Raw genomic sequence first — 26,889 nt, forward strand, 5'->3', positions numbered from 1 at the left:
AGTATTATGTGCCTCTAAAAAGAAAACTTGTTTGTTTATACCTTTCCCATGGGTCTTTGCCTCAATGATCTCACTGATGCGTCCTGGCCCCACTGCATTCTGGGCTGTGAGTGTGAACTTGTACCAGGTGCCACACTTGAGGTTCTCCAGCCGATAGGAGCGCTCACTGGGACTGATGGCAAAGTTACCCCACTGCTCGCTGTTGTCCTCCGAGTACTGCAGGATGTAGCCTGGAAATGAAATGAATGTTAAAGTCACAATCACAAAGATCTCCGTTTCGTTCTTCTCTTTGGCGGCACCCATGTTGGTAAACGGTAACGGGTAGGTGTGTTTTGGGACCCAGTTCGTAATACTGCAAATGCAAGGGCCTTCATCGGTAGGCTCAGTCACCACTGTGCTACCTCATTCGGAGATGGATAGTGACTTTACAGATTATTATTTTAATGAACAGGAGAAAAACAGAAACAAAAAGAGTGAAAAAGACAAACAGGGTTGTGTCTGTCTGACCTCTTATGGAGCTGCCTCCGTTGTCTCCAGGGATCCAGGAGAGGGTTATTGAGGTGGTGGTTGTCTTGGTCACTGTGAGGCGAGGCTGGTCAGGTGGAACTGAAGCAAAGAAAACAGACAAAGCCCACAAATGACTGATTATACAGTAAGGACTAGTCTCAGGAGAAAAAATGTGTAGAACTGAAAAGTGTATTTGCATCCCACAAAGAGTGTTCGCGAACAAGGTGTGTAAATGTATTAAAACCAATCCACAGGTGCAGCAGGCTCAAATGTAGTCTTGTTGTGTGTGTCTTACCTTGAACTTGCAGGTTGAGGACAATCTTGTCCGACCCAAAGCTGTTACTGGCCACACAGGTGTAGTTCCCAGAATCCTCTGCTTTCACCGTGCGAATGACAAGGCTGCCGTTACCATGGACGCTGCGCCGGCTGTCGATCACAACAGGTGCTGGGGTTCCATTGCTGAAACATATAAACAAACAAACGTTTATTTAGCAATAAACAACAAAAGATAGAAATTCAGTTCAGTTGTTGCGTTGTTGTCTGTTGGGCTGCAGTTTGCTATGTCATGAATTGGGCATATTTGTTATGCTAAATGCAGTACCTGTGAGGGTTTCTGGACAATATTTGTCATTGTTTTGTGTTGTTCATTGATTTCCAATAATAAATATATACATACATTTGCATAAAGCAGCATATTTGTCCACTCCCATGTTGATAAGAGTATTAAATACTTGGCAAATCTCCCTTTAAGGTACATTTTGAACTGATAAAAAATGTTCTATTACTTAAAATATTTCAATTAATTGCCAGTCCTACTGTATACACATGTACTGTATTCATCTATAACAACATCTACTGTATGTTTGCATGTGTACTGTACTCACATCTCCTTCAGCCACTTGATGGTTGGGGATGGATCACCCACTGCTTTACAAGGCAGCACAATGTCCCTCATCCAGGGGGTCGTTACTGTCCTGTTGAAGGTCAGGATCCGAGCCGGAGCTGCAAAAAGACACACATGCTTCATCAGCCCGCAAAGGAGATGCAGTAACAAAAAGGTGCTTTCTAAATGATTTCAGAAAGAGTTTATTCATTTTTGTTGTCCTTTAGCTCACTGAGTCAGGGATACAGACTCAGAGGCCACAGGCTGATGATGTTTCTCTCTCCATCCGAGCAGTGGAGCAGGGAACGAGGGGACATCCATCACCTAGACCTCAGACAGGATGTGAACGTCCTGATAGGAGCTGTGGGTCCTGACTCCGGACACCATGGGGTCTATCAGCATATGCAATCAGCTTATCAGCTCTCACCAAGCATGTAAAGTGTTGACAGGGCCAAACACAGGGTTATTTACATTCAGCTGATGCTCCTCTTACCTGTCTTCTTATAAGGACGTACTAGCAATAAGCTACTTGTTCACACATCCGCATGGGTGAGGTGAGTTGGGGTAAGAGGGTGAAGTAGGGTAATCCCCAACAACAGATCCTGTTTGAATGTTTACCTACTTACTTAAATGATATTAAAAGTTAGCAGTTGGACCCACTACTATAATTTTACATCGTATGCTGCCGAATGCTGTGATTTCCTTCCTTTGTGTTATCATAGCACTTGTTTTTCAACCATCAGGCACGTAGATCAGGACACCATTTGCCTTTTTTTCAGGCTGTCATGTCACTTTGTTTTTTTATTTACCAGCAAAACTGGCAGCCAGCTTATAGATCAAATGTGGAACACAGTACAGTACAAGTATTTCAGCTTTACTGACTATCAAACTGTAACCAGAGATCAGCTCCACCTACCCTCAGATATGGGTTTGACAGTGATGATTTCACTGGCGTTTCCGCGGCCTGCAGCGGTGACGGCCACCACCCAGATACTGTACTGACGGTTCCGGCTCAGGTTTTGGATGCGGTAGAAGAACACATCGGGGGCCGCCTCGAACTCACTGCTCACCTGGGCGAGGGAAGACATTCAGGACTGTCAAAACTCTGCAGCTACAGATCAAACTGTTATATTTTCTGTTGACATTAAATGCTAACTTAATGTGAAAGGATAAGTCTGGTGATATTCTATATTTTTTGTTATTGTCAACAAATCCCATAAACACACTAAAAAACAACAATTAATGAACCCTACAAACAGGTATCGTATGTGTATCCAAAGCCTGATATCCGTTTCCTCTGTTTGAAAGAGTTCCACTGTCGTCCAAAAACTATTAAAATCACATCAATGAGCTATGTAGTTCTATTTTTAGTGAATAAAATCTCCACAATGGTCACTGGCTAGTCACTAACGTTGCCTGTCTGCTGTTTGGTGCTGAGCAGGGAGTGTACAGTGGGCGAGCTGCAGAGTCAGTGATAATTCTCAGTAGGTTCACGACCCACGAGCGACTCGCAAATGATCACTTCATTTTAAATTCAACCAATTAAAATGCTAAATTGTTCATAGATTTAATACAGGAACTTTAATTATGGCAAAGAGCCGAATGTCTGATTTAATATCGTATTAAGCGTTCATACCGTGGGGTGTGGGTTGGAGCAGAACACGGTGTATTTCCTGATGATGCCGTTCACTTTGAGAGGAGGGAGCCAGGACACAAACACCACTGTGCTTGATGCAGCTGCCGCCTTCACACCCGCCGGAGGCCCGGGAACTAAAAGGAAAGAGATGATCCAGTTGATATATTTCCCACATTAAGCTAATATTATTACTCAGAAGATTTTTATGGTGCTTTTTACACTGATAATAAAGCAAGATAACAGATGGCCAAACGTCATATTGTACAGTTACAGCTCTCCATTTAATAAGCATATTTAAGACCCTGCTGCTCCCTTGCCTCATTTTTACCACAGGGGTTCATTCGCTGCTGCAAAATATTCTCAATTTGGCAAAGCTGACATTTCTCCATTTAATGTTAAGATCAGACGTACTGTAATTCCTTGAGGCCCCACAGCAGCAAGTCAAACTCAAGTCTGAGCATATCTGTAAAACAGCTTGAGTGAGACACACTAGCTCGCCTTGACAAGTGCAATGTGTCTGCTGCCCTTGTGGTTTTATCTGGAGAGTGTGACTTAATCTTCCTACCGTCCTCCTTGGTGCGGGTGTAAATCTGTTCGCTGCGAACGCCGTCTCCAGCTCTGGTGAAGGCCAACACCTGGATGCTGTAATTGGTGTACTTCTCCAGACCGTCCAGCTCCAGAGAGGGTTTAGAGGTTGTCACGTTCCGGATCTCTCCGAGCTCTAAAGGATAGAAAACAAGAGAGAGTGGGGGGAGTAAAATAAAAATCTAGTGAGGACACCTAAGGTCAAAGGTCTTATCCAACGCAGGTGTCTTATTGTAAATAAACCCAGCAGCGATATGACATGTAACTAGTATATTATACAGCACATCACATACATAAAAGTAGATGTCAGGCCCAAGGATGTCATAGCACAGCCTTGGATATAATGCCGTATTCAATCACAAAGTTTAAACAACCCTGCGTCCAAGGTCTGCTGCGGTGGCAGGCCTTGACTGGCAACCTGCTACCCTCAGCTGTTAGGCTTTGAATTATTGATGTCTCTCTGTGTCGCTCCCTGTCCATATCACTTCTTAACAATGTTTCTTTCTCTCCTTTCACTTCTCTCTAGAGATCTACGAGGCCAGCTGCATCTCTTCTTCTTTGGCTTTTAATGAGCAATTAAACGCCTGGAATACCCATCGCACTTGGAGGACTGCAGACATTTTACAGTACAGTAAACGCATTTATGCATGATTGTGTCTGTGTGTTTGTATTGATATCCAGTTATACTGTCTAGATGGAAAATGGAAACAACAATTTTAAATCAGGAAACTCAAAACCGTGAATTAAAGCATTAAAGCATTAAAGCATTAAAGCGCTGCAGGAATGAGTCCTAAAACCCAGGAATGAGTTTGCATTTTAGCACTTCTGGTTCCCTCGTCTGGAAGTTACATCGTTGCGAGTAGCATACCTGTGTAGCAGTCCACTCAAGTGAAAAAATTCAGTGTAACCTTAATATAACCCTGAGCTGTTACTATCTAAACAAGACCCGGTCAAAATCGACTGTATGGCTGGACCGTGTATGTGTATATATATACGTCAGTCTGTGGATTTGTAGCTAAATTGTTATACAAATAGTCAGTGATCATGTCTATAATGTCCAGCGAGGACACTAGGGGACGCGCTGCTCCACTCAACTGGCCGTGCAAGCGGTGACGTATCCTATCGTGGAATGCACGTGATGGGTCCTTGGTTTTCTGCTCGCCGTTTCGAACAGGAAACAACATGGCGGCCTGCTCGTAAAGTTTCTGTTATTCCATCTAAACAATCCACCAAAATCTACTTGTGAAAACATTTTACGTGAGGAATAGTCTATGCCACTACTGAATCTCGTTTCATTTTAGAACTAGATCCCCTAGTTTGACAGCTTGGTCCAAGTTTCGTGAGCTGGACACGTTGAGCTGGACGGGCTCATTTGCATAAAGGACTGTTCCCGCCTTTTCAATTTTAAAGGGCAACGGCCAATGAGGAAACTCCAACACCTGGCCGACCAATCGTGTAACTTCATCACTCAGTCACACAGTGACAGACCTTTGCATTTGTAGGACTGGACCTCTACGGTCCTGCCAAAAAGACACATCAACCACTGTGAAACTGAGCTGATTCCAAAAACACTGGTGCTCTGATACAACCTGCAGGCTGCACCACTGTTTGTTAGAAAGGGCTTGTGTCTCCCTCTGCTGGTCAATGACGTTACATTCTGTCATACTGATGAACCTCTAGTGTGCGATTGAGTAGTATAGATAGAATAGTGAGCAGTTGACCATTATATTTGTTATATTTACACACTATATAAGCCAAACCATCACTAAATAACAACACTGAAATTTAACTATGAGCATTCATCCACGGAGCGACGGACTGTTGCCATGCAAACTAGTCCTGGCTGTCAAGTCTGGAGCGCCCATGTTCTATAGGCAGGCCAACATGATGTGACAGTGCAGGGGTCAGAGGTAATAACGCTGTCACAACCAATCCCACTGACATAAAGCTGGCATGTAACGGTGGCATGGAATGCTGTCTGACTTCAACAGGACCATGCAGACTTTGGGCCAGTAGTGGAGGTTACTCAGATACCCAGAATACATCTGGGTAAGCTATAGCGTACTAATAAGCAATCCTTACAATCCTTATTGTTTTATTCATTATATAAACATCCATTACACATTTTTAACTCATAACCTTTGCATTCAGCAGAGATTACTGGATAAATAAATACTGACTCAAGACTGGACGTAAGCAAACAAACAAATCTGATGTAACACAAATGAACTATTTATGTCTCAGTTTGACCCAACTGATACATCAAGGTCGCTCTCCCTAGTCATCTTTGTGTGGGAATCAGCAGTGGTTTTCTACATTTATTGGTAATAAATAGGGCTGTCAAAGTTAACGCAATAATAACGCGTTAATGAAAATTTGTTTTAACACCACTAATTTCTTTATCACATTAATGTAGCTTGCGATTTTTAGGTTGTAGCGGCCTCAGTTTTAAAGTTAGAGTGAAGATACTGGCATCATGAAACTATAAAACCTAAGGAACCCATTGGTACCAACAATGTGATACTAGCTTGTCGTGAAGGAGGTCCTTTGACCTCTGACCACAAGATATGTGAATGAAAACGGGTTCTATGGGTACCCACGAGTCTCCCCTTTACAGACATGCACTTTGGGGCAAGTCATAGTCAAGTCAGCACACTGACACACTGACAGCTGTTGTTGCCTGTTGGGCTGCAGTTTGCCATGTTATGATTTGAGCATATTTTATGCTAAATGCAGTACCTGTGAGGGTTTCTGGACAATATTTGTCATTGTTTTATGTCGCTAATTGATTTCCAATAATAAATATATACATTCATTTGCATAAAGCAGCATATTTGTCCACTTCCCTGAAGATAAGAGTATCAAATACTTTTTGAACAGATGAAAAAAAGTGTGATTAATTTGCGATTAACCACGATTAACTATGGACAATCATGTGATTAATCACGATTAAATACTACAATCGAGTGACAGCTCTAGTACAGATATAAATGTGTACCTCCATCAGGCAGGTTGGCCCAGTAGATGACTCTGAAACCCAGCAGGTTGCCGTTCAGAGCGTCTTTGGGAGGGGTCAGCCAGGACAGAGAGATGACCTCCGGAGACGTGGCCGTTGCCTGGACGTTCTCTGGAGGACGACTGGGCACTGAGGGGGAAAAGGACCAGGAGGTAGACGATTAAAACAGTGGACTCTCAGTAGAAACTAGAGGATTGACGACATGAGGCAGGCAGCACCCTCTGATCTCCACTAGGCTGTGATATATCCTCACAAATAATCTCTCCACAATGAAACCAGCCTGCCTGCCTCTTTGAGAACAGTTCATTCACAGCTGTGTTGTGTTGGCATCACTCCTGTTAGGACACAGCTAACATCTAATATCTGTGAAGAATACTTTGTTGGTTTTTGCAGTATCCCTTAGTGTTCCCTTTTAGCAAATGTCTTTATATTATGTTGTATCACACCTTCTTTACTTTCATGTGTTCTTGTTATGGTTTTTTATTCAGAATATTCTTTACATCATCACAACTATTCCCATCTTACCGTCTTCCAGCGTGGTAGCAGCCACCTCTGTGGAAGAGGGCCCTGTCCCAGCGCTGTTGCTGGCTTGCACCACGACTCCATACTGGGTGAACTTCTTCAGGTTGTCCAGCACAAGGCTCTCTGCATTGTCCCCTGTGGTCTCCACGCTGATCACACTGAACTGGTAGTTTCCACCAGAGCTGTACTCCCTGTAGCCCACCTGGTAGCCTCTGATAGCTCCATTCTGGAGGTGCTTCTTGGGTGCCTGAAGAGGGAATGACACAGGTTTTTAGAGACAATGGGGTTGAATGTCCCTGCTCTTTTTTACTTAAGTGCAAAAGAACCACATTTTACAGGACAAATTAAAACATTTTAGTCAAAGACTGATGAAGAAAGTAGCAGGTCAGTCTTTTAAATGACACCAATTTGCCAATAACTCTTGGAACATATTTATGTTGTTTGTGCTCTTCCTCTGAGACCTTCAAAAGTCCAGCTCAGGCACCCTCTTTTGTTTTTCACTCATGCGACAGCATCTGGCAACAAAATGCATCTTGGATAATGCGATGACATGCGGTGGGCTCTCCACACCAGCATAAAACTACCCCACACAGCCAACAAAATTGTCTTCTCTAGCTGCATAGCTGAGGGAAAATGTGCACTTTTGTCTGTTAAGCAGCAGTCCCGGTTTCCCATGTTCACACAGAATGAGAGAGAGGAAGTAAAATGTGATAACAAAGTCGTCATTTGAGGCATACTGTATATTTAGATGCATTCTGGTGCCACGTGTGAAATGTCTCCCTTGACCAAAGGCCAAAATGTCTGCACACATGGTGGAAATAATAACACCTAAACCACCAGACATGAGAATAAAGACTGATAATGGCAACAAATGCTGCAGGTACACACAGGGTTCTTTAATTTATTCAGGAACAGCCAACCAAAGTCACACCTGGGAGCTGATCAGTACAGCTTCAATCTTCTGCTGCTCGCTGCTGAGCAGCTCAACTGGAGCAGCAGCAGGTTAAATGTTGAGTTCAAAGACTCGTTGACTTAGAGGAGATAACAGCGCTGAATTTATTTGGGGACTTGCAAACAGCAATTTTTCAACGCTGTCATCCCTGATACCTATCTGGACACAGCTACATACTCACCTCATGGAAACATACACACATTTTTAACCCACAGGGTCGGATTAACTTACCCGCCAAGAGACTCGGATGCTCTGAGAGGAGAGGGCTTCCAGCTGCACCTCCTGAGGTGGTCCATCAGGAGCTGAGATCAGATCGCCAACATGTACATATTATAAAACTGTACACGTCCAACAACTGTCTCAAATATTTTTTAGAAAGCTGTCGCAAACAACATTGTTCTGCACAAAACCCTAAACTAAACAAAAAGTGAGTCTGGATTAGACTATTTTAACAAATGTGATGGTAGTATTTATAGGTCGCTGCTGAGGGTGACGATGAGTGCTCTATAGGGGGTGGCAGAGAGGGGAGATGAAGGGATGGGGGGGCTGATTTGCAGATGGGGTCCAGCCTCAGTCTATTGACCGTAGTGTGACATTTACTACTGAGGCTGCTAATTGAAATTTTCTGCTTTTAGTGCGGGGTCAGCGTGTGTTCAATAATGCAACAGAGCCAATGGGGCTGATGTCACCAGGCTGTTAATGAATTGACTCAGTTGGCCCTTTACCTCCTTTTGCCTCTCGTCTTTCACTCTCCACCCCTTGTTTTTGTTACTCTGATCTGTTGTGTCATAATAACGTATCAGATTTACCCTTTTTAATTTATTTATGTGAATCATTTGCGCATGATTTAGCTCCGCACAGAATACAACGCAGACGGTTCGTTCTCACCTGCTTCGTCGGTGGTGATGGTGAGCTCGTTGCTGGCCTCGCTCTTGCCGATCAGGTTCTTGGCGAACATGCGGATGTTGTAGGTGGAGGAGGGGTGCAGGTCGATGATGGTGGCCTGGTTGAGCTGAGGTGAGACATCTTTGGTCTTCTGAGCGGTATCCCAGGAGGCTGTAGAGGGGAGAGGGCGAGGTTTATTGGGGTTGCTAAAGTCATGGGAGAAGTCAAAGCTAAGTGCATGAGACAAAGTGAATGCAGGGATAATCAATCAAAACACATGATTCTCTACAAGCTTGCACATTTTATCCAGTGCTATGTGAAATCATTTTTTGTTTGATGTTAGAGCTGTACATTTTTTAGTACAAACATTATCATATTAGCTTGTTGTGAAGGAGGCTAAATATTGCTGCACACTTGCGCTCAATTTTGGCCAAGAAAAACTGTCATGGCCATTTTCAAAGGGGTCTCTTGACCTCTGACCTCAAGATATGTGAATGAAAATGGGTTCTATGGGTACCCACAAGTCTCCCCTTTACAGACATGCTCACTTTATGATAATCACATGCAGTTTGGGGCAAGTCATCGACAGCCCTCTTGTACCTGATTTGTTCTTGCTCTCAATATCAAAGCCTGTAATCGGGCTGTTGCCATCAAAACCCATAGTCCAACGCAGTGCAATGGTCCTGTCCTTCACTTCTCTGATCTCAACCTCTGGGGGGTCCGGGGGCTCTGCAAGACACAAGGGTTACCGTCACTTTGTTATTTCAGTTTTATTGAACTTAAAAAACGGCAGGTAAATGGCAGGTAATTGGCAATTTGCCATTACTCTATCTGCAATACTTGTGAAGGCTGAAAAGTTCTGTTACAGCATTTGTTTGTTTTCTTTGAGCAGCTGATGTAGGTGAAGTCATACCTTGCACTGTGAGCTGTATGATTCCTCTGTCCTCACCAAAGGAGTTGATGGCATGGCAAGAGAAGAAGCCGGAGTCCTCCCTCACTGTGGGCATGATCTGATGGATGCACACGAATGAAATGATTTTAAATACTATGCAGGTGGATGTCCACCGGTCGCGTAGAGCCATTGATGTCAACAAATTCATGCCAATATTTGATATCTCTATTTTAATGGAGAGGTTTTCTCTCCAGTTATGATTCATGCCGCTTTTGACCCAATAAAATGAAGCACCCTGTGACTCCTCATCACAGGCCTTAGTGTAGACATGAGTGTATGAACAGTTAAACAAAGAGTCTCTAAAACTACGTCATTAGAAGGATTTCACAGTCCCGAAGAGGTGAAAGTATCCAGTATTAATAAGAAAAAAGCAAGACACAATAATAATATAATTAACCTCTTCCGCTCCTTGAGGGCGCCGGCTCAAGCAGACTCAGTTTTAGAGCTAGAGTGAAGGTACTGGTATCACATGAAACCTAAGGAATCCATTGATACCAACCATGCCATTCTAGCGTGTCAGGAAGGAGGCTAAAGAATGCTCCGAGGTTAAATTACGAAGCTAAATTTTGGCAAGGAAAAACTGTATGTTTTGTATGTATGGTATGGCGATTTTCAAAGGGGTCCATTGACCTCTGATCTCAAGATATGTGAATGAAAATGGGTTCTATGAGTCTCCCCTTTACAGACATGCCCACTATTTGATAATCACATGCAATTTTGGGCAAAAACAATGCAGTTATTTGTATGCAATATAAATGTGTTATTTTCACCTGATATAAAAACCTTTGTGTGCTGCGGCTTTATATATGAAATAAATATCAACAATCCATTATATAGCCCCAAGTTGAATTTCACACTTCCAAGTAGCACAGCCTCCTACCTGCAGGGTGGAGATGACTTCATCGCCCACCTCCTTGACAGAAACCACGTAGCGGCTGGTCTCAGGGTTGATGATGCGTTCCTCCTTCTCCCAGCGTACCATGATGGGCTTCTCGCCGTGGGCCGTGCAGCTCATCTTCTTCTCTTCACCCTGCGTGGCCAGCGTGGTGTTGGGGTAGGATGTGATCATGGCAGGGACTGGTGCGCAAATAAGGTGGAGAAAAAGAAAAGAAGATATCTTGTTAGATTTATTTTCTCGATGAAACACATTGGTACTGGAGTTGTAACTGATAGATGTTTTGTTCAAACGAACAGCACTAGGACGAGACCCATTTCTCTGGTTCCAATGGCTTTTGATGAAGCCAGTATCTGCGGAGCCCCAAAGTGGTCGATATTAAATAAATAAATAAGACATTATGAAATAAATAATCATATAAATAAATAGCCAAATATATAAGACATTGTTAAAGCTCAACTCATTATTATGGAATTTAAATTATACATTTTTATTTCAACATGCTCTTTTATCAAAAGTCTGCTTTTATTTAACAATTGTATTTAATTTGTACTTTAATGATTTAATTAATGATGTTTGAATTAATCGCTGAAGTTGCAGAGAAAAGGCAGAGAGAATGTGATTCGCTGAGAGGTGAGAAGGTGAGAAGTGACATCATGAAATAAAAGCGTCATTGAGAACAATGTCATGAAATACAAGCAGGCTTTTGAAAAAGGGCTCTTTGACAAGAGTTTCTACAATGAAACGAACATGGACACCAATAACACTCCATTCATATGATATGAACACTTAAAGGCTCCTTAATGAGCAAACATTTTAATACTACTGTTTATGCTATCTCTAAGTATGCTGATCAGTCAAAACGAAATCCTGGTTTGTGTCATATTTATCACACAATGTGTCATCTAACAGTGTTCGTCGTGCTAGTAGAAGTTCAGCTATTTATCTCGCTGTGATGCAAAAAAATCGTACTAATTGTCTGATGCAAAATTAAAAGAAAAGGAACATTTTGACGTGTTTTATTGCAACTTCGTGAAAAAAAAAATGTACATTAGGTACACAAAGTATTCCCAGCATTGTTAATGTAGAATAACTGAACATACAGCTTCCCTTTAAAGTTAAAGTCAAGGCGGCCTCGGCGTGTATCTTGTATCTGAGGGTCCTAAATGGTACAGTGATGCTCTAACAACACTCTGAAGACACCACTCTAAACGCACACTAACGACATACATGCCTCATTACACCCACAGCAGAGTGTATAACAACCCCCTGCTCCCAGATGATCACACACACACACCCATGTACACACACACAAGCTCGCGCAAGCACACAAATGTGTGTGTGAGCTCTCGTTCTCACATACACGCACACACACACACACACACACACACAAAAACAAACACACAAAACGTGACTCCGGTGATGTGATGGGAAGTGTCAGGCAAGAGGTTGCAAACATTTAAGCCTCATCTCTTATTCACTCTGAAGCCATTTGGGGCTCGGCTATGGAAAAAGAACGCTGATTTATTTTGCATGACAAGTATGAATTTTTTGTGAGACACATTTGGAAAAGTGAGGGAGGAAAAAAAAAAGCTCCGGCTTTATTTAAACGTTATCGTTTTAGTGCACAGCTACTTTCATTTTGCAGTGTAAGTGGCTCAGAGGTGGCGCAGGGCGATGTTGTTGACACCTCTGGCAGAGCGGGACAAAAAGCAACGACAGTGAGAAGATCAAGACAGCTACGCCCGGTGTAGAGGATGTCTGCACTGGAAGCATTAAAGGGGACATATCATAAGAAACTCACTTTTTCAGTGCTTGTGCTCATATATTTGGATATCTGGAGTGGCTACTAACCCACAAACTATGAAATAAGACAACCCAGTTAGATTTTTGTAGATCAGAAAACATGTGATTCAACAAGCCATTCAGATTTGGCTCCCCTTCCTATGTCACAAGCAGGCTCATTACAATATATCACCCACAGCTTGAGAACTACCTTTGCAAAGGTGCACCATACTTTTCTAGCAAGCCAATCAGAGCAGACTGGGCTTTTTTCTGGAGGGGGTCTTTAAGAGACAGGCACTAAAATTGAGCGGTGAATACAGGGATATTCAGACAGACAGAAAAATAATGTGTTTTTTGAACATTAAAGTATGTAAACATGATTTAGTAGAAACTCAAAAATAAAAAGTATGAACCTGGAAATGAGCATATGTCCCTTTTAAATAAATTCCAGCATCCAGGATCTGGAGGGGAAATACATTAAAGCTACAATACATTTGTGTTAATAGCAAATTTTTTTACGTTTTATAAAAACATTTTAAACATACTGCACTGATTCAAAAATCACAAAACATCTTACTGGCAATATGATTATGTTTTTGAAAGGAAATTATTTTGAAATAAGTAATGTGATATTTGATGTCCTCTGCTAAAAAAAATCACTAGTGTTTTTTTATTATTATTTTTATATATAAATTATATATTTGGGAAAAAAATGACACCTCAAAGGAACTTAGCCTGATCAGCTGGTGATGTAGAAATGAACTAACTGGGGTCGACCAATCACCTTAGGGTTTATGTGTGTGTATGTGTGTGTGTGTGTGTGTGTGTGTGTGTGTGTGCGTGTGCGTGCGTGTGTGTGTGTCGGGGGTTGCTTTTGATCTCACAGCCAATCAAAGTAGTGGGCCTTCCTAGCTGCTAGTCACGCCCAAATACAGCTCTTCAGTTGGGAGAGGGGCAATAGAAAAAAATCACAAGCACAAGCATGTGATGTTTGTAGACTCAAGGTAGCTATATGAAATTGTAGAAAAGTGGGGAAAATAAATCACATTTGATAGTGTTGGTACATTGAAGTACACAAAAATACATATACTCTATGTATTTTCAATTTCATCCCATGACTATAAATAGATATGATGCCAATAGATTTTTGAGGGGCCAGATTGATACATAAATAAGATAAATTAGAGTTATATAAACTGTTAAAACAGAAGTTGTTTGAAATTGTTGTACTGACAAAGCAGACTTTCTAAAGAGCTGTTCATCCTTTATTCAACCAATGAAGGACATGTACATTTAATATTACATCATTAATCATTATCACTGTTTCTGAATCAGTTACTGACATCAGGATATAGAAAATCAATTTGCAGATTTGTGTCTTGTATTTTATGTGTTTCTCTCACTACTGAAGCCACTTTTATTTGAACGTGTGAGCCAGACAGCAGCACTGCAGTTAATATGTTACAAATATCAAATCTATTTCGCAACATGACATATTGATATGAGATGAATGCGTAAGAAGGCGGAGACACAAAAGCAAACAAATACTCAACAATGGGTGTGTCTGTGCAACATGAAGAGGGCTCAGAGATGAGGCGCACGCAGTTTGTACGCCTGTGTCCAAGTGGGTTTAAACATGCATCAGCTTGTGTCTATGTAAATGCATGTATGTGCGTGTGTTTGTGTGTGCAAGCAGCCCAGCTGAGCCAGCCCCGAGGCACACTTTGTGGCCCTGTAATTGTTGTGTTGATGTATTTCTTTAATATCCAGTGGAATTACAGGAATAGGACTACGGGGAGGAGTGAGAGAGAAAGAAAGAGAGGAGGTGAAGGAGGAAAAAGGGAGTCCCCTCTCTCATTAGGCATCAACTCCCCTGATATCTAATTCAACCTCGAACACAACACATGGGGCAAAGTACACAGCAAACATACAGGGTTGAGCAGCCTGACATGAAAGGCTGATTTCATCATAAATCTCATCACCGCGAGTCACTTTGAATCATCTCTCGTTCATCTCAGCATTTAAATCTTTGTTTATGTGCCCGCTGGATTCCACTGTTTTATTAATAACGTGCTGTATGCACACGTCTGGAAGAGACTAGGTTTTTAAGACATAGTGACTTGCTTTAATGAAGCATAAATAGTGAGCACTATAATAGACTAAATAGTGCTCACTGTCACAGACACAGGAAAAGCTTCTCTTTAGAAACCAATAAAATGTTTGTGAGGAAGAGGTAGTGTGTTGCAGTCCCAAACGTGTCTAAGATTATTCCTAGAAATCTGCTGCTGTATCTGTAGCTTAGGTTCGTAAAAAGAAAACATCAGCATTAGAGCTTGTGTGTGTAGTGTATGTTTACTGCACAGCACAATGTGTCTTTTATGTGAAGGTGAGGAGAGCCCTGTTCCTCCACAGCAACCCAGAGGGCAGTGATGATACGCTTAAGCCTGCAGGGGATTGTGGGGGATAGGCTGGCTGCTGATAGGCTACTCCCGTGAGACAAAAGCCCCCCCCTTCCTCCCACCCTCCCTTCTCCCAGGCTCCCTTTCACCTGGCCAGGTTACCATGCCAACCAGCATCGGACAGTCTCTCCTCTCCTCTCCCTCTCCCTCTCCCCACCTCGCCTCCCTGCCTCCTCCCTCTCCTCCTTCCTCTCTCTCTCTCTCTCTCTCTCTCTCCAGTCTCTACTCTTAGAAAAAGGGCCATTTCTAGTAGCCAGGAATAGAACATGGACCTGCCATTGATTTTCACAGGAGTATGATGATGATTACACAATCACACCCTGAATGTCGCAATGCAGGGCCAAAAAAAAAAAAAAGATACAAAAAGAATATGTTTCTAGTGTCTCTAACTGGTGGTGGTAGTGATGTGGAAAACAGAATTAGCTAAATGGAGGAGTCAGGAGAATAATAATAACATATAATAATAGCAGAAGGGCTACAGTACTTCAGTGTGGGGCGATTCATCTGTGATCAAAGACAGAAAGCAATGAGACCGTCTCAGAGGTTCAATGAGATGTGAGAGGTGATGAAAAGGGAGTACATTGTTTTTTCAGAGGCATCATTTGAGCCAGATTAATTGTTATTAACAACAAAAAGAAAAGCTCCATTTTAGAAGTCACACAAAGATTTCGCAAAAAAAGAAAATGATTGATGTCGATTCGGTCTACAAATGAGATGAGGCGTCTGAGGTATGAGTTGATGCCCTTTTCCTTTAATTTTTCTCTTAATGAAGTATGAATTTTCTCTTTCTCCCACATTTCTCCTGATTTATGGCAATTTTTCACACATTTTTTTCCTTTTCCTTATCTCTACCTGTCTCTAGCACTATACAGCGTGTATAAGCCCTACTGTTTCCACCCGGACGGCAATTCACCGCGGCGTGATTTGAGCTGCGCCCGCCACACATCACGCTGTCGTGGCGTGGCGCAAGCCATTGGAAGTAACGGGTTTCAGAGCGCCGTGGTGCCGTTGTTGTGTTGCCTGAAATGGCCTTCAGTGAGTGAGAGAAGGAGAGGGAAATGAAGAGTACTAAGAGAAAGAAATACTCAAGCAGGGGCAAAAAATGAATGAATGAAACTTGATGAATATTAGCCTAGTTTATACCAGAGACTCACACAAGTTCACGCCAGAGGGGCAAATTATTCAGTTTTCTTTCCTGAGAATTAAAAGTAAAATTAAAAGTAGGCCTATTTAACAAAAATGCTGTTGCAGTGTACTTGTTTTTTAAATTAAGACTTAAATTGACTCGACTAGAAACTCAAATTTTTCTAGGGGAGGACCATCAGACAAGTAACACCCAAGTTGAGAGCGCTGGGATGCTAGCCTACATTTTGCCCCGCGCTGTGTCGCTGGCTGCCTGGCTGGCCAGTGTAAGCCACAGGGCACCCTAGCTCGATGGGGCCCATGAGGGCCAGACAAGAGGAGACGAGTTGAGATGTGTATAGCTGCCTGCCCTGGAGGCACACTGTAAGTGGGCTAGGGAAGAGCTGGGATGTGGACGGGGGGGGTGGGGTGCGTGAGCTCTGTGGCGATAGCACAAAGATGACTGGTTCACTGGCCGCCTGCAATGTACTGAAATAATTCCCCTTAGCTGCACAATTGGCTTGGACATGGAGCATGAACCAATGTATGCTTGCAGACTGGGCGGGCTTCAGTGTGGAGGTGGGAGGGAGGAAGGAAGGGAGGGAGGGGAGTGGGGGGGGGGGGGGGGGGGGGGGGGGGGTCGCTTGGATGCAGATGAGTAAATAAGATGAAAGAAATAGAGATCAGAGGAAGAAGGGACTTCCTTATGGTTGTCTGAAGGACGTTGTGCTCGGGAGACTGCTCAGTGACCACAAGAACATTTACCTCTTCTCTTCAGTGAAGCCTCATTAAGTGCTCTGCCCTCATCACTGTGTCTGCCAACATTATGATGTCTAATAGGCTTGATTGGTCTTAATTGGCCCTGATAAACATTGAGTGGCTGTTGACTGACTCTGATAGCATCCGCTGTGGATTGGTAATGAATTGAATGAATTGCATCTGTTTTGGTGAGGGGGTGCTTGAAAATGTTTGGAAATTGCATTAAAAAAATCAATTGTTTAAAACAGCATTAGGTAGGAATGCAGCAAATATGATTAAAAAAAGGTATTTTTCATAAAATAGTCACTATATCCTGACAGGTAATCTGAAAAAAAAATCATATGCCTCTGTGTCCTAGTCCTGAGTAACAATATTACTGTACCCTGTAATTATTTAAAGGGCCAGTGTTTAGGATTTGGCGTCATCTAGTGGTGAGGTTGCAGATTGCAACCGACTGAAACTTCCATTTCCACCAGTAGATCCTCCTAAATGCTACACATTGTTCCTTTAATAGCTACTAAGCAACTGAAAAAACTCACTTCTAAAAAAAAAAATTAGTCAGCGCTCATCAAATATGAATTATTTATTATTCTGTTACTGTAAGGCCTATTTCTGAAATAAAATGTGTTCAGAAACATCTTGTAGTGTACTGTTTAGCTGTAAAATGAGAACGTTTGTGACCCGGCCGCCATGTTGAGATCAGTTGAAGAAAAATACCAAGCACCGCCCACCAGCCAGAGCAAACATTCTCATTTTACAGCTAAACAGTACACTACAAGATGTTTCTGAAAAGATTTTACACAAGAAACAGACATTACAGTAACAGAATATTGATAAGCAGTGCCTAGTTTGACCGTTTGATCGGAGTTCGCGAGTGATTGACAGCAGCCTCCGTTGAATGAACAGCCAATAGGAACGCTCTCTCTGAAATGACCTGTGATTGACCAAAGTCTCCTGTCAAAGGCTAGATTTTTTTTAAAACAGAGCCATGAGGAGGTGCATAAGTTTAGTTTTTTAATATGGAATTTTTGCCCAATTATGCCAAAAACATTCTGCCTACTGCCGCTTCAAGCCTCCACCTGCAACCAGTGTCACAACAGAACGAAAAACTGATTACCACTGCTATATAGAAGAAGAAAAAATAAACACAAGTGCCTCTACGTACACACGCAGACATGCACAACTTAATCCTGGTGCAGTGAGTGCAAGCAATTTCTACTGGCCGTTAGTGCAGCGGCGGCGGATGATGCATGGCGTATTATGACGAGACATTAGCCTATGCACAGACACTCATAACAATGAAAGTGCCAAGCTAGGACATCACAATAGCTGCAATTCATTTCCCGGGGAGTCCGCCACAATAGCCTGGCAGAGTGGGATCTATCTAAACCACTGCATTAGCTGCCTGGCCCATTACTCTTTTGTAATGGCTGCACTGTATCTGTGCCTTTACATTATGTCTTTACATTAACGTGTGCACTGCTTTGTGTGTCTTTGTGTGAGCTTGTTTGCTCACCTGTGTCACACATATGACTTGAGAGCATCTCTTCACTGTGCGTGTGTCTAATACTATACAACTCAGAGTTTCCGGTTGAATCTATTGATTTGTCCTCTGTTTGTTTACCGATACATCAAGCCACACTCGGACAGCCAATAATACACAGCGGAGATCATACTATCCATCACGTGAGTGATTCAGCGTGCGTCAGCTTGTGTGCCTCCCTAATTGGCTCCTAAGCCTCTTAAGTAGCTGCCGCTGCTCAAGTGGTGTAGGCTGGCCTGGATAAACAACATAAAAACAGCACAGAGTGTACAGAACATCACAGTGGCCAACATCACCGAGCATTACAGCCGCGGATGTTATAGTGGACCGCATAGGCTCAACAACACTGTACCTATTAAGCACACAGAGGCTTTAAGGGTTCCCGAGCTCATTGTCTGCACGCACACGCACACGCACACACACACACACACACACACACACACACACACACACACACACACACACACACACACACACACACACACACACACACACACACACACACACACACACACACACACACACACACACACACACACAGGATGAGGTGTGGCTCCCCTGGCGCCCAGGGAGATTCAGGTTACTACAGAGAGCAAAGAGACACAAATCAGGACAGCGCAACTATCACAACAACAGCCTGGCAGGGACTGCTGACACACACACACACACACAAACTAGAATTACCACCTTGCGGTTGTATGCCTCCACCAATCAGTCAAGTTGCTCTTTACAGCCATGTCTGTCCAAAATGTCATCCCTTCATCATTTTATCCTGTTAGACATTTGTGTGAAATTGTCATAATTAGCATTTGCATTATTGAGTTATGGCCAAAAATGTGTTTTGTGAAGTCACAGTGACCTTTGACCACCAAAATCTAGTCAGTTCATCCTTGGCGTTTGTGCCAGATTTGAAGAATGGTACGGATGGACGGACAACCTGAGAACATAATGCCTCAGGTCATGTCTATTGCCAGCGCGGAGGCATAGAATTTTTCAGACTGTAAAATTTGTATCTGTGACAAATGATCAGTTTACAATGATATAAAACACAGAAAAGCAATAAATCCTCACACTGAAAAATAAACAAATAAAGATGTCACCACAACCTTTTTAGTCACCAAGTTTGGCTCGCTGCAGCTTAACATTGTAGTCAAATTTATGCTCATTATTCTGAGCAGGGTACACAGACATTATAGCCATAAAGAGCCTCTCCACTTGTTCTGTGGTTGATCACATTACAGCCGTCAATGGGGTTCGTATTTTCTTTGTCAGATCAACAATGAAATACTACCTCTAAGTGTTCAATGGCCTGTAATAGTCTATACGATGCAGCCCTCCCACAGACTCCAGCACGAGAAATCAGATATTCTGACTGGCCTGCAGACCATATATGAAGTCTTTTAGACAATGATCTTTTAGAATTTTGTACAATAAAAAAAGGGCTAAGCACCATGGAGTACATAGGATCCAATCTACACTCAGCTATATTACGTCTTTTATCTTAATCTTTTAACTTTAGAACATGGAGAACTAATCATTGGTCAATCATGCGATTAATCGTGATTAAATATTGTAATTGATTGACAGCCTTACTTCATATATATCTTATTGTAAATCACAGCTGGTGCCTCTGTGTCTCTGTGCATGCATGTTTGTCTGTGAGGGAGCATGATAGGCTGGAGTCAGACAGGAGGGGTCATGAAGGAGTGCTAGCCTATTTGGCTGTGGCTGGCAGACAGTGAGACACTCAGCAGGGAGTAGTACTCTGCTCTGGCTTGATAAGAGCCACGGGGGCATAAGCCTCATCTAGCAGTGACTGATCAAAATGAGCACCCGGCCACAGCCGACTGCGTCGAGATCACACTCACACATGCAAATCCACAATCACGTGCACAAGCTCCGACTCAGATATACATTATTTGTGACATGGTCGTTCGTCACAGAAGAAGTATGTAGACTGTCAAATCCATGCTTTTAGCATCTCTCTCTTTGGGAAGCTATGGTGAATTAAATCATGTATTAGACTATCATGGTTTATTAAGTGCTCTGTCAACCTGAAGAGGGCAGTATTATTATTGAAAAAAAGTGCATTATTATCACAAAAACACTTAGTATCAAGCAAACACTGAAATGCCAGAGAATTGCATTAATTTAAAAGCAACTCTGCAAAAGAAAGAACTTGATTTCTGTCTCACGTATGAAATGATTGTGTTTCTACAAGACATATCTCAATACTGTTACCTTAAAGGGGACATATCTTGAAAAAAATAAACAGTTTTTCAGGGCTTGTACACATACATTTGGGTATCTGGAATGCCTACCAACCCACAAACTGTAAAATAAGACAACCCAGTCAGATGTTAGTGGGCTGCCTAGACCAGAAAACATGTGATTCAACAAACCATTCAGATTTGGCTCCCCTTCCTATGTCTCATGCAGGATCAATGGAATATATCCGCCACAACTTAAGAACCACCCCCGCAAAGGTGCACCATACTTTTCTAGCAAGCCAATCAGAGCAGACTGGGTTTTTTTCTGGAGGGGGTCTTTAAGAGGCAGGCACTAAAATGGAGCGTTTCAGACAGAGGGTGAATACAGGTATATTCAGACAGACAGAAAAAGAATGTGTTTTTTTGCTGTATGTACAGTATGTGTGAGCATGATGGGTGTTAGCTCTAATCCTTTGATGTCAAGGGTAATGAGAACATGGCAAATGAGGCACAAAGGGAAGGACCTACAGCAGATATACATACTGTAAGCAAGGGTTTTAAAGAAACTAAAGAAAAGAGTGAAGAGGACAGACATTGGGGGTAGAAACGGACATGGATAACCCATTCCTCCTCCGACTTCCTTTTCCATCCCTCAGCCCTCTTTTCCACATGGCAGCTCCTGCCTGCATGCAGAATTCAAGGCTTAATGGAGGGGAGCTAAATCCTTGGTCACACAGCGGATAAATGCTACTTTCTCCAAGAGATGCGGTGGCGGTGGCGGTGGCGGTGGCTATGTGTGTGTGTTGCTTTCGTGGGATTCATTCAGGCGGAAAGCACAGAGCGAGCGCCACGGCGGCATCTTGCCGGTGACTCGACTGTCACAGACAAAGCCGACTCCAGCTCAACTCACTTGACCTTTGTGCTTTAGTGTTAACTTTTTTTATTTTAATGTTACCAGCAGTACTGAGCATGAACATCCAGAACATGGAAAAGGAGAGTTGACTAGATAAAATCAGGTGTGACTGATAATTATTAGTGGAAAGCTGGACTATAAGAATACACTACGTACTTAATCCTTGATACAGAGATAATCTAATGACGACATCCCCGTCTGCAGCACCTCAGATGCAAGTTTTAAATTTACATTCTTAGGTTTTTAGGTGGTGTTTTCCCATGAGACTTACTTTTCACATTGAGATACATGGACTTGCTGACATCAGCTCCGACGTCGTTGCTGACTCGACACAGGTAGAAGCCACTGTCTTCTTCCAGCACATGCTTGATGAACAGAGAGCCGTTGACCAGCACCTCGATCCGAAAGCCTGAGTTGAGGGCGATGGGTTTGAACTGAGGGACCCCGGCGCCTGTGAGAGAGGACAGAGTGAGTGTTGATCAGGGTTGGGCCAAAATACAGGAAAAACATACACCGGCTAGTTAATATTTGACTCCTTTATCAGACATGACAACACACCTAAAACAGATGGTCTTAAATTAACGTGGGGAAAAATACATTGTGAGGGGTTATTGAAGAACAGCAATTGAAGTTCAAATACTATCTATTAGGACTGTATCAAGCTTCTATTGAGGGTTTTGAATGAAGCTTTGAATGTCTGTCATCATATTTCATGACCCTAAAAAAAATAAAAAATCCTTGAACAAAATCCTCAATTTGAATAAAGCGATTCATTGGATTAAATCAGTTTGTCTTTTTATGTTAAAGCAACTGTCTTTAATGAATATAACATCGTCAGTGTGTGCCTCCATTTGTTTGCAGTAAGCAGGAGAGCAAACTGTTATATGACCGCAGTGAAAATGTTATTATTGAAAAGCTAAATGTCAACAAATATTGATTGAAGCAAGAATACTTTTTAGATAAAAAACATGCTGCGGATCTTTTTTCAATACATTTTGACTATTTTTCTACAAATAGTATAATCAGTATTCATGTCAATAAAATACAGATCCTTTTTGTTTTCAAGAATCCTTGTTATTGTGTCCAGCCAGGATGGGATCATGTAAGTTTAGTAGTTACATAATCTCCCACCTATTTCCTACTTCCAGAGAAATGAAAAGCTCTTCCTCCTCATCTCACAGTGCTTGTTTGGACTTGAGGTGGGTGTTGTTATGCATTCAACCTCAAGGCTGTGGACATTATATTTGTTGTGTTGGCATTACAAAAAAAAAATCATCTACCACAGAGAATAAAGCCTGCCTTAGGACAAAAAAACCTGAACATACAATTCAGCATGATTATCAAAAGAAAAGACGGGCAAGTTATCCAGTTCAAAGCGAAACGTCCATCACTTTCCCCGAAACTGGAAGGGAGCAGTTGTGTGTTACTACATGTAATATGTGTGTGTATGTGGCATAAATGCACATGTATATTAATGTGTGTGTCACGCTGTGTGTTTACCTTTAGAGTACTCCCACTGGATGGTAGGAACAGGATAGCCTTGAGCTGAGCAGTTGAGTATCACTGCCTTTCCGTAGATGCCATCCTGGTCCTTAGGTTGCACCACAAATTTGGGAGGAACTGCAATCCAAGTAGAGATTACACTTAGATTACACTTATTCTTCATAGCCAGCGGTGGCAGAATGTGTTTTGAAGTGGGGGGGCATCCAGCTTTGGATGACGTAATACAGTGTTTCCCATAGGATTTTGTGAGATTGTGGAGGGTGGACCTTGGACTCTCTATGCCGCTTCGACATGCTCCCCCGGAAGAACATTTTGTACATATTAAAGTTAAACGCATCAATCTGGTAAATTTGAAGAGCAAAATTAAGAGGCTAGATCCATGAAGAACTTCGTGCTCTAGTAAACAATTTAGTGGGTTGCCGACATCGCTGCAGATCCTGACGCACTGAGGACAGTCAGACACACCGAGAGCCCCGACCCTCCCCGCAGGGAGAAAGGGTGCACAGCGCAGCAAGCACTCCACAGCCCTTGGAAGCGGCGAGGGGTGCTGTAAAACTCACGGTCAAAGCTGCGAGCCACCTTCATCCCGGGCCTTTCCAAGCCGACTGCGCAAACCCCAGCCGTTGACGAGTGGAAAAATATTTCTGGTTCATTATGATACTATAGCGGGCTGCATGTCAGAACCATAGATATAAAACAGGTCAGAACCAAGCCCCCACGAAGAGCTACGGGATTTGAAGCAAATTTTTTTAGTGGCCAAATGGTGGAATTACAACTTCTGTGGTGCCATTTGGCCCAAAAAGACATTTTCCCATAGACTTACATTGGGAATAAGACGTCTGTAACTCAGCGTTTGAGGTAAATCACCTTCCCAGTAGGTTCTAAAAGTTGTAAAATAAACTAATAGCTTAATCCAGAGTTATTTCCCTTCCTCGGCTGGACCGAGGGCTGGGAGACGGAGTTAAAGAAAACGCTAGTGCGCCTGCTCCAGGGGCCCAATGGATGCCAAAGATCGACGGGTGATCCGGGTACTTTATCACTTAGCAGTTGAGGCATTTTGGCTTCATACGCCACTGAGCAACTCTCATAGGAATGAACGGGAGCTCACCTCCAACGCTGTATCCAGTTCTCTTTATACATCCATTGCCAGAATACTTTCATTTAATTTGAATTAGGCTACTCAATGGTTGATTATGATTGGAAAATGATCCAACATGTTGGACGCCATATAGACATTATCACCAACTTTATACCTGGCTTAGACTTTACCACTTTATTACACATGAAAGTGGTGGGACAAAAAGTCTTGTTGTCCACTCTTCCGGCGTCTATGATAATAGCCCAATATCACAAGTCAAATCACGAATTCTGCAATAAATGTGTACTGATCACTTACTGAAATCTCTCAATGTCTTTCACTAACCAATCTTCAGTCTGAAGATATCAAGGACCAAAATTACCTTACAGATAACAGTTGGGTGAACAACTCCTAGTAAATTAAGGATCTGATACTGACACTCACCACTATCTTATCTGTCACTCCGTTTTGTCCCTAAAACTTTTATTGGCAAATGACATAAAACACAAAAATCTCAACTCGTTTCTTATAATTTGCTTCAGTAAAATCATGCCTTTCCTTTTCTCCTCCCCCCCTCCTCACCTCGTACGATGAGCTGGCTCTGGTGCTCTACGGCGGCAGCCTGGTTGCGTGCGATGCAGGTGTAGTTGCCGTTGTGCATCAGTGTGAGGTTGGAGATACGCAGGGAGCTGGTGAAGTCTATGTTGTCTATGGTGACGCCCAGGCTGGCTGGGATCGGCCGCCCGTCCTTCTGCCAGGTGATGAACACGGGTTGGTCGCCCGACATGACCACGCAGGGGATGAAGACTCGCTGGCCGATGGAAAACCGAGGGAACTCGAATGGGTGTATGGTAGGTGGAACTGGGGATGAGACAAATTCATTATCACCTCAGAAGTTTGACCTCGGGCCTGTGAGTTACATGCTTACAATCTGGGTTTAACAACAGCAAATGTTGCTCAAAATCAGTCACCATTCATGTACGTATAAAAATACATCATATCTATATACATTAGGTCTGTCAAATTTAACGTGTTAACACAAATTTTTTTTAATGGCGCTAATTTCTTAATGCAACTTTAAGGTTTTAGCGGGCTCAGTTTTAAAGTTTTTTATTAATAATTGTATCGATTGACAGTATATATACATATATATATATATGTATATATACACACACACACATGTCATGGCTGAGCTACTTTATAAAGCACTCCCATTAGTCACAGTTCTCTCTTTATCACCTAGTTTTTCAATATTAAAACATGCTGTGATTTTACAGGAATGAGAGAAATATTCTATTACCTCTACCCACGTAGAGCGGCTGGATTCTCACTCAAACAACATGCATATAACGTTCTCTCTCTCACTGTCTTTTGCTCTCTGGGGACACTGTAGCCATCGTGAGAACCAGATGCTTTGGAAAATTAATGATTTAAAATAACATTGGAATAAGCTGCACTTCAGCGCTTATTTAATTCACAACAAAATAGGCATAATAGGCTCCTGGGGATTCCCTCTCGGCAGCGGCGGAATGCTAAGCAGCCGAGAGGCAAATTAGCCGAGGCGGAATGGCGGCATAGCTTTGTCTACGCTGTGTGATTTCCCCCTCGCACACTTGTTAGCACGTCAAGACCCGCCAGAGAGAAAAAAGAGAGAGGGGAGGGGAGGTGTTGCCCATCCGACATTTCAAATTATGCAGCGTCATTGAAGAAAGAAAGCCATCTGAGGTTATCATCATCTGGCTCAGCTCAGCGCCGCTGCATATTCAGATGAGCCCCAGATAAGCTGGCCGGGATGATGGAGATGGTGCTTTGCTATCAGTGATGTGAGTGTGTTTTTTTTACAGGTTGTGGTATACAAATATCCCTCTGCATATCTGTGTTTTCTGCGACAAGGAAAGGTAGATACTAAGGCGATGCTTTAATGTATCTTTTAAATGTGATGAACAGCATGTACGCCAGATGGAAAGACACAGGGTCAGTGTTGCAGACTGATGAAGTGATTGCGTCTTAGACTGAGAGATTAATGATGGAGTACCCATGAATGTACTCTGCAAATACTGGGGTGTTTGTATACATCTCAAATAAATGGCCTAAGCTGCTTACTTGACACTTCAGATTGGTAATAATCCTGTCGGAGTACCCATGATTACACACAGCTACAGTGCCTAAATCTTATGCTATTTTTCTAAATATAAACTCCAGGCTTCAGGGTTCCTACACATTTTCTATTTTAAAATGTAACACTTTTCCAGACGCAAATTTCCAGACTTATCGGTAGATTTTTCATATTTTACTTTGTGACTTTGTGACTTGGGCTACACAGAATGCTGTGACAAGACTACAGTGTTTCGTCGCCTACCCCACGGTTGAGATGTCAAACGATTTTACGCAAAGTCTGCATCCAGCTCTCTTTTCCCATTTGGAATTGTTAACCCACCAGGCTTTGTATTTGGGATTGTCAAGCCAGCTCTCAGAAACACTTAAATTGTGGCCGTTCAGTCCCCAGCCCTACGCAGAAAGCTGGACAACGTTCCACTGTCAAACATCTTGCACTTTGGGCAATGCTCTAGGTGAAAAGCAATTATGCTTTCCCTCTATTAGCAACAGGGACAGACTGGGACAGAAATCCGTCCTGGGACTTTGAGATGGAGAGGCCTTTTATGTGAGCACCCATAGGGCGCGAG

The 26,889-nt window shown here is 42.6% G+C and overlaps 1 protein-coding gene across 5 annotated transcripts in view; it reads right to left on the reverse strand.

The window, feature by feature from the left end:
- Positions 1-26,889, reverse strand: part of dscama (Down syndrome cell adhesion molecule a) — a 116,322-nt gene that overhangs the window by 7,334 nt on the left and 82,099 nt on the right. For all 5 annotated transcript variants that reach the window (XM_074610031.1, XM_074610029.1, XM_074610027.1 and 2 more), the window contains 17 exons: positions 24,788-25,066; positions 23,125-23,244; positions 21,896-22,075; positions 10,819-11,015; positions 9,900-9,996; positions 9,587-9,715; positions 8,990-9,157; positions 8,333-8,403; positions 7,153-7,396; positions 6,610-6,756; positions 3,592-3,747; positions 3,027-3,160; positions 2,307-2,460; positions 1,392-1,509; positions 803-966; positions 508-606; positions 42-230 (listed from right to left, as the gene is read on the reverse strand). In XM_074610031.1, the coding sequence (XP_074466132.1) occupies positions 42-230; positions 508-606; positions 803-966; positions 1,392-1,509; positions 2,307-2,460; positions 3,027-3,160; positions 3,592-3,747; positions 6,610-6,756; positions 7,153-7,396; positions 8,333-8,403; positions 8,990-9,157; positions 9,587-9,715; positions 9,900-9,996; positions 10,819-11,015; positions 21,896-22,075; positions 23,125-23,244; positions 24,788-25,066 (2,646 nt within the window). The remainder of the gene's footprint in view (positions 1-41; positions 231-507; positions 607-802; positions 967-1,391; positions 1,510-2,306; positions 2,461-3,026; positions 3,161-3,591; positions 3,748-6,609; positions 6,757-7,152; positions 7,397-8,332; positions 8,404-8,989; positions 9,158-9,586; positions 9,716-9,899; positions 9,997-10,818; positions 11,016-21,895; positions 22,076-23,124; positions 23,245-24,787; positions 25,067-26,889) is intronic.

Source organism: Sebastes fasciatus, chromosome 16 (assembly GCF_043250625.1).
Source record: "Sebastes fasciatus isolate fSebFas1 chromosome 16, fSebFas1.pri, whole genome shotgun sequence".
Taxonomy (NCBI): Eukaryota; Metazoa; Chordata; class Actinopteri; order Perciformes; family Sebastidae; genus Sebastes; species Sebastes fasciatus.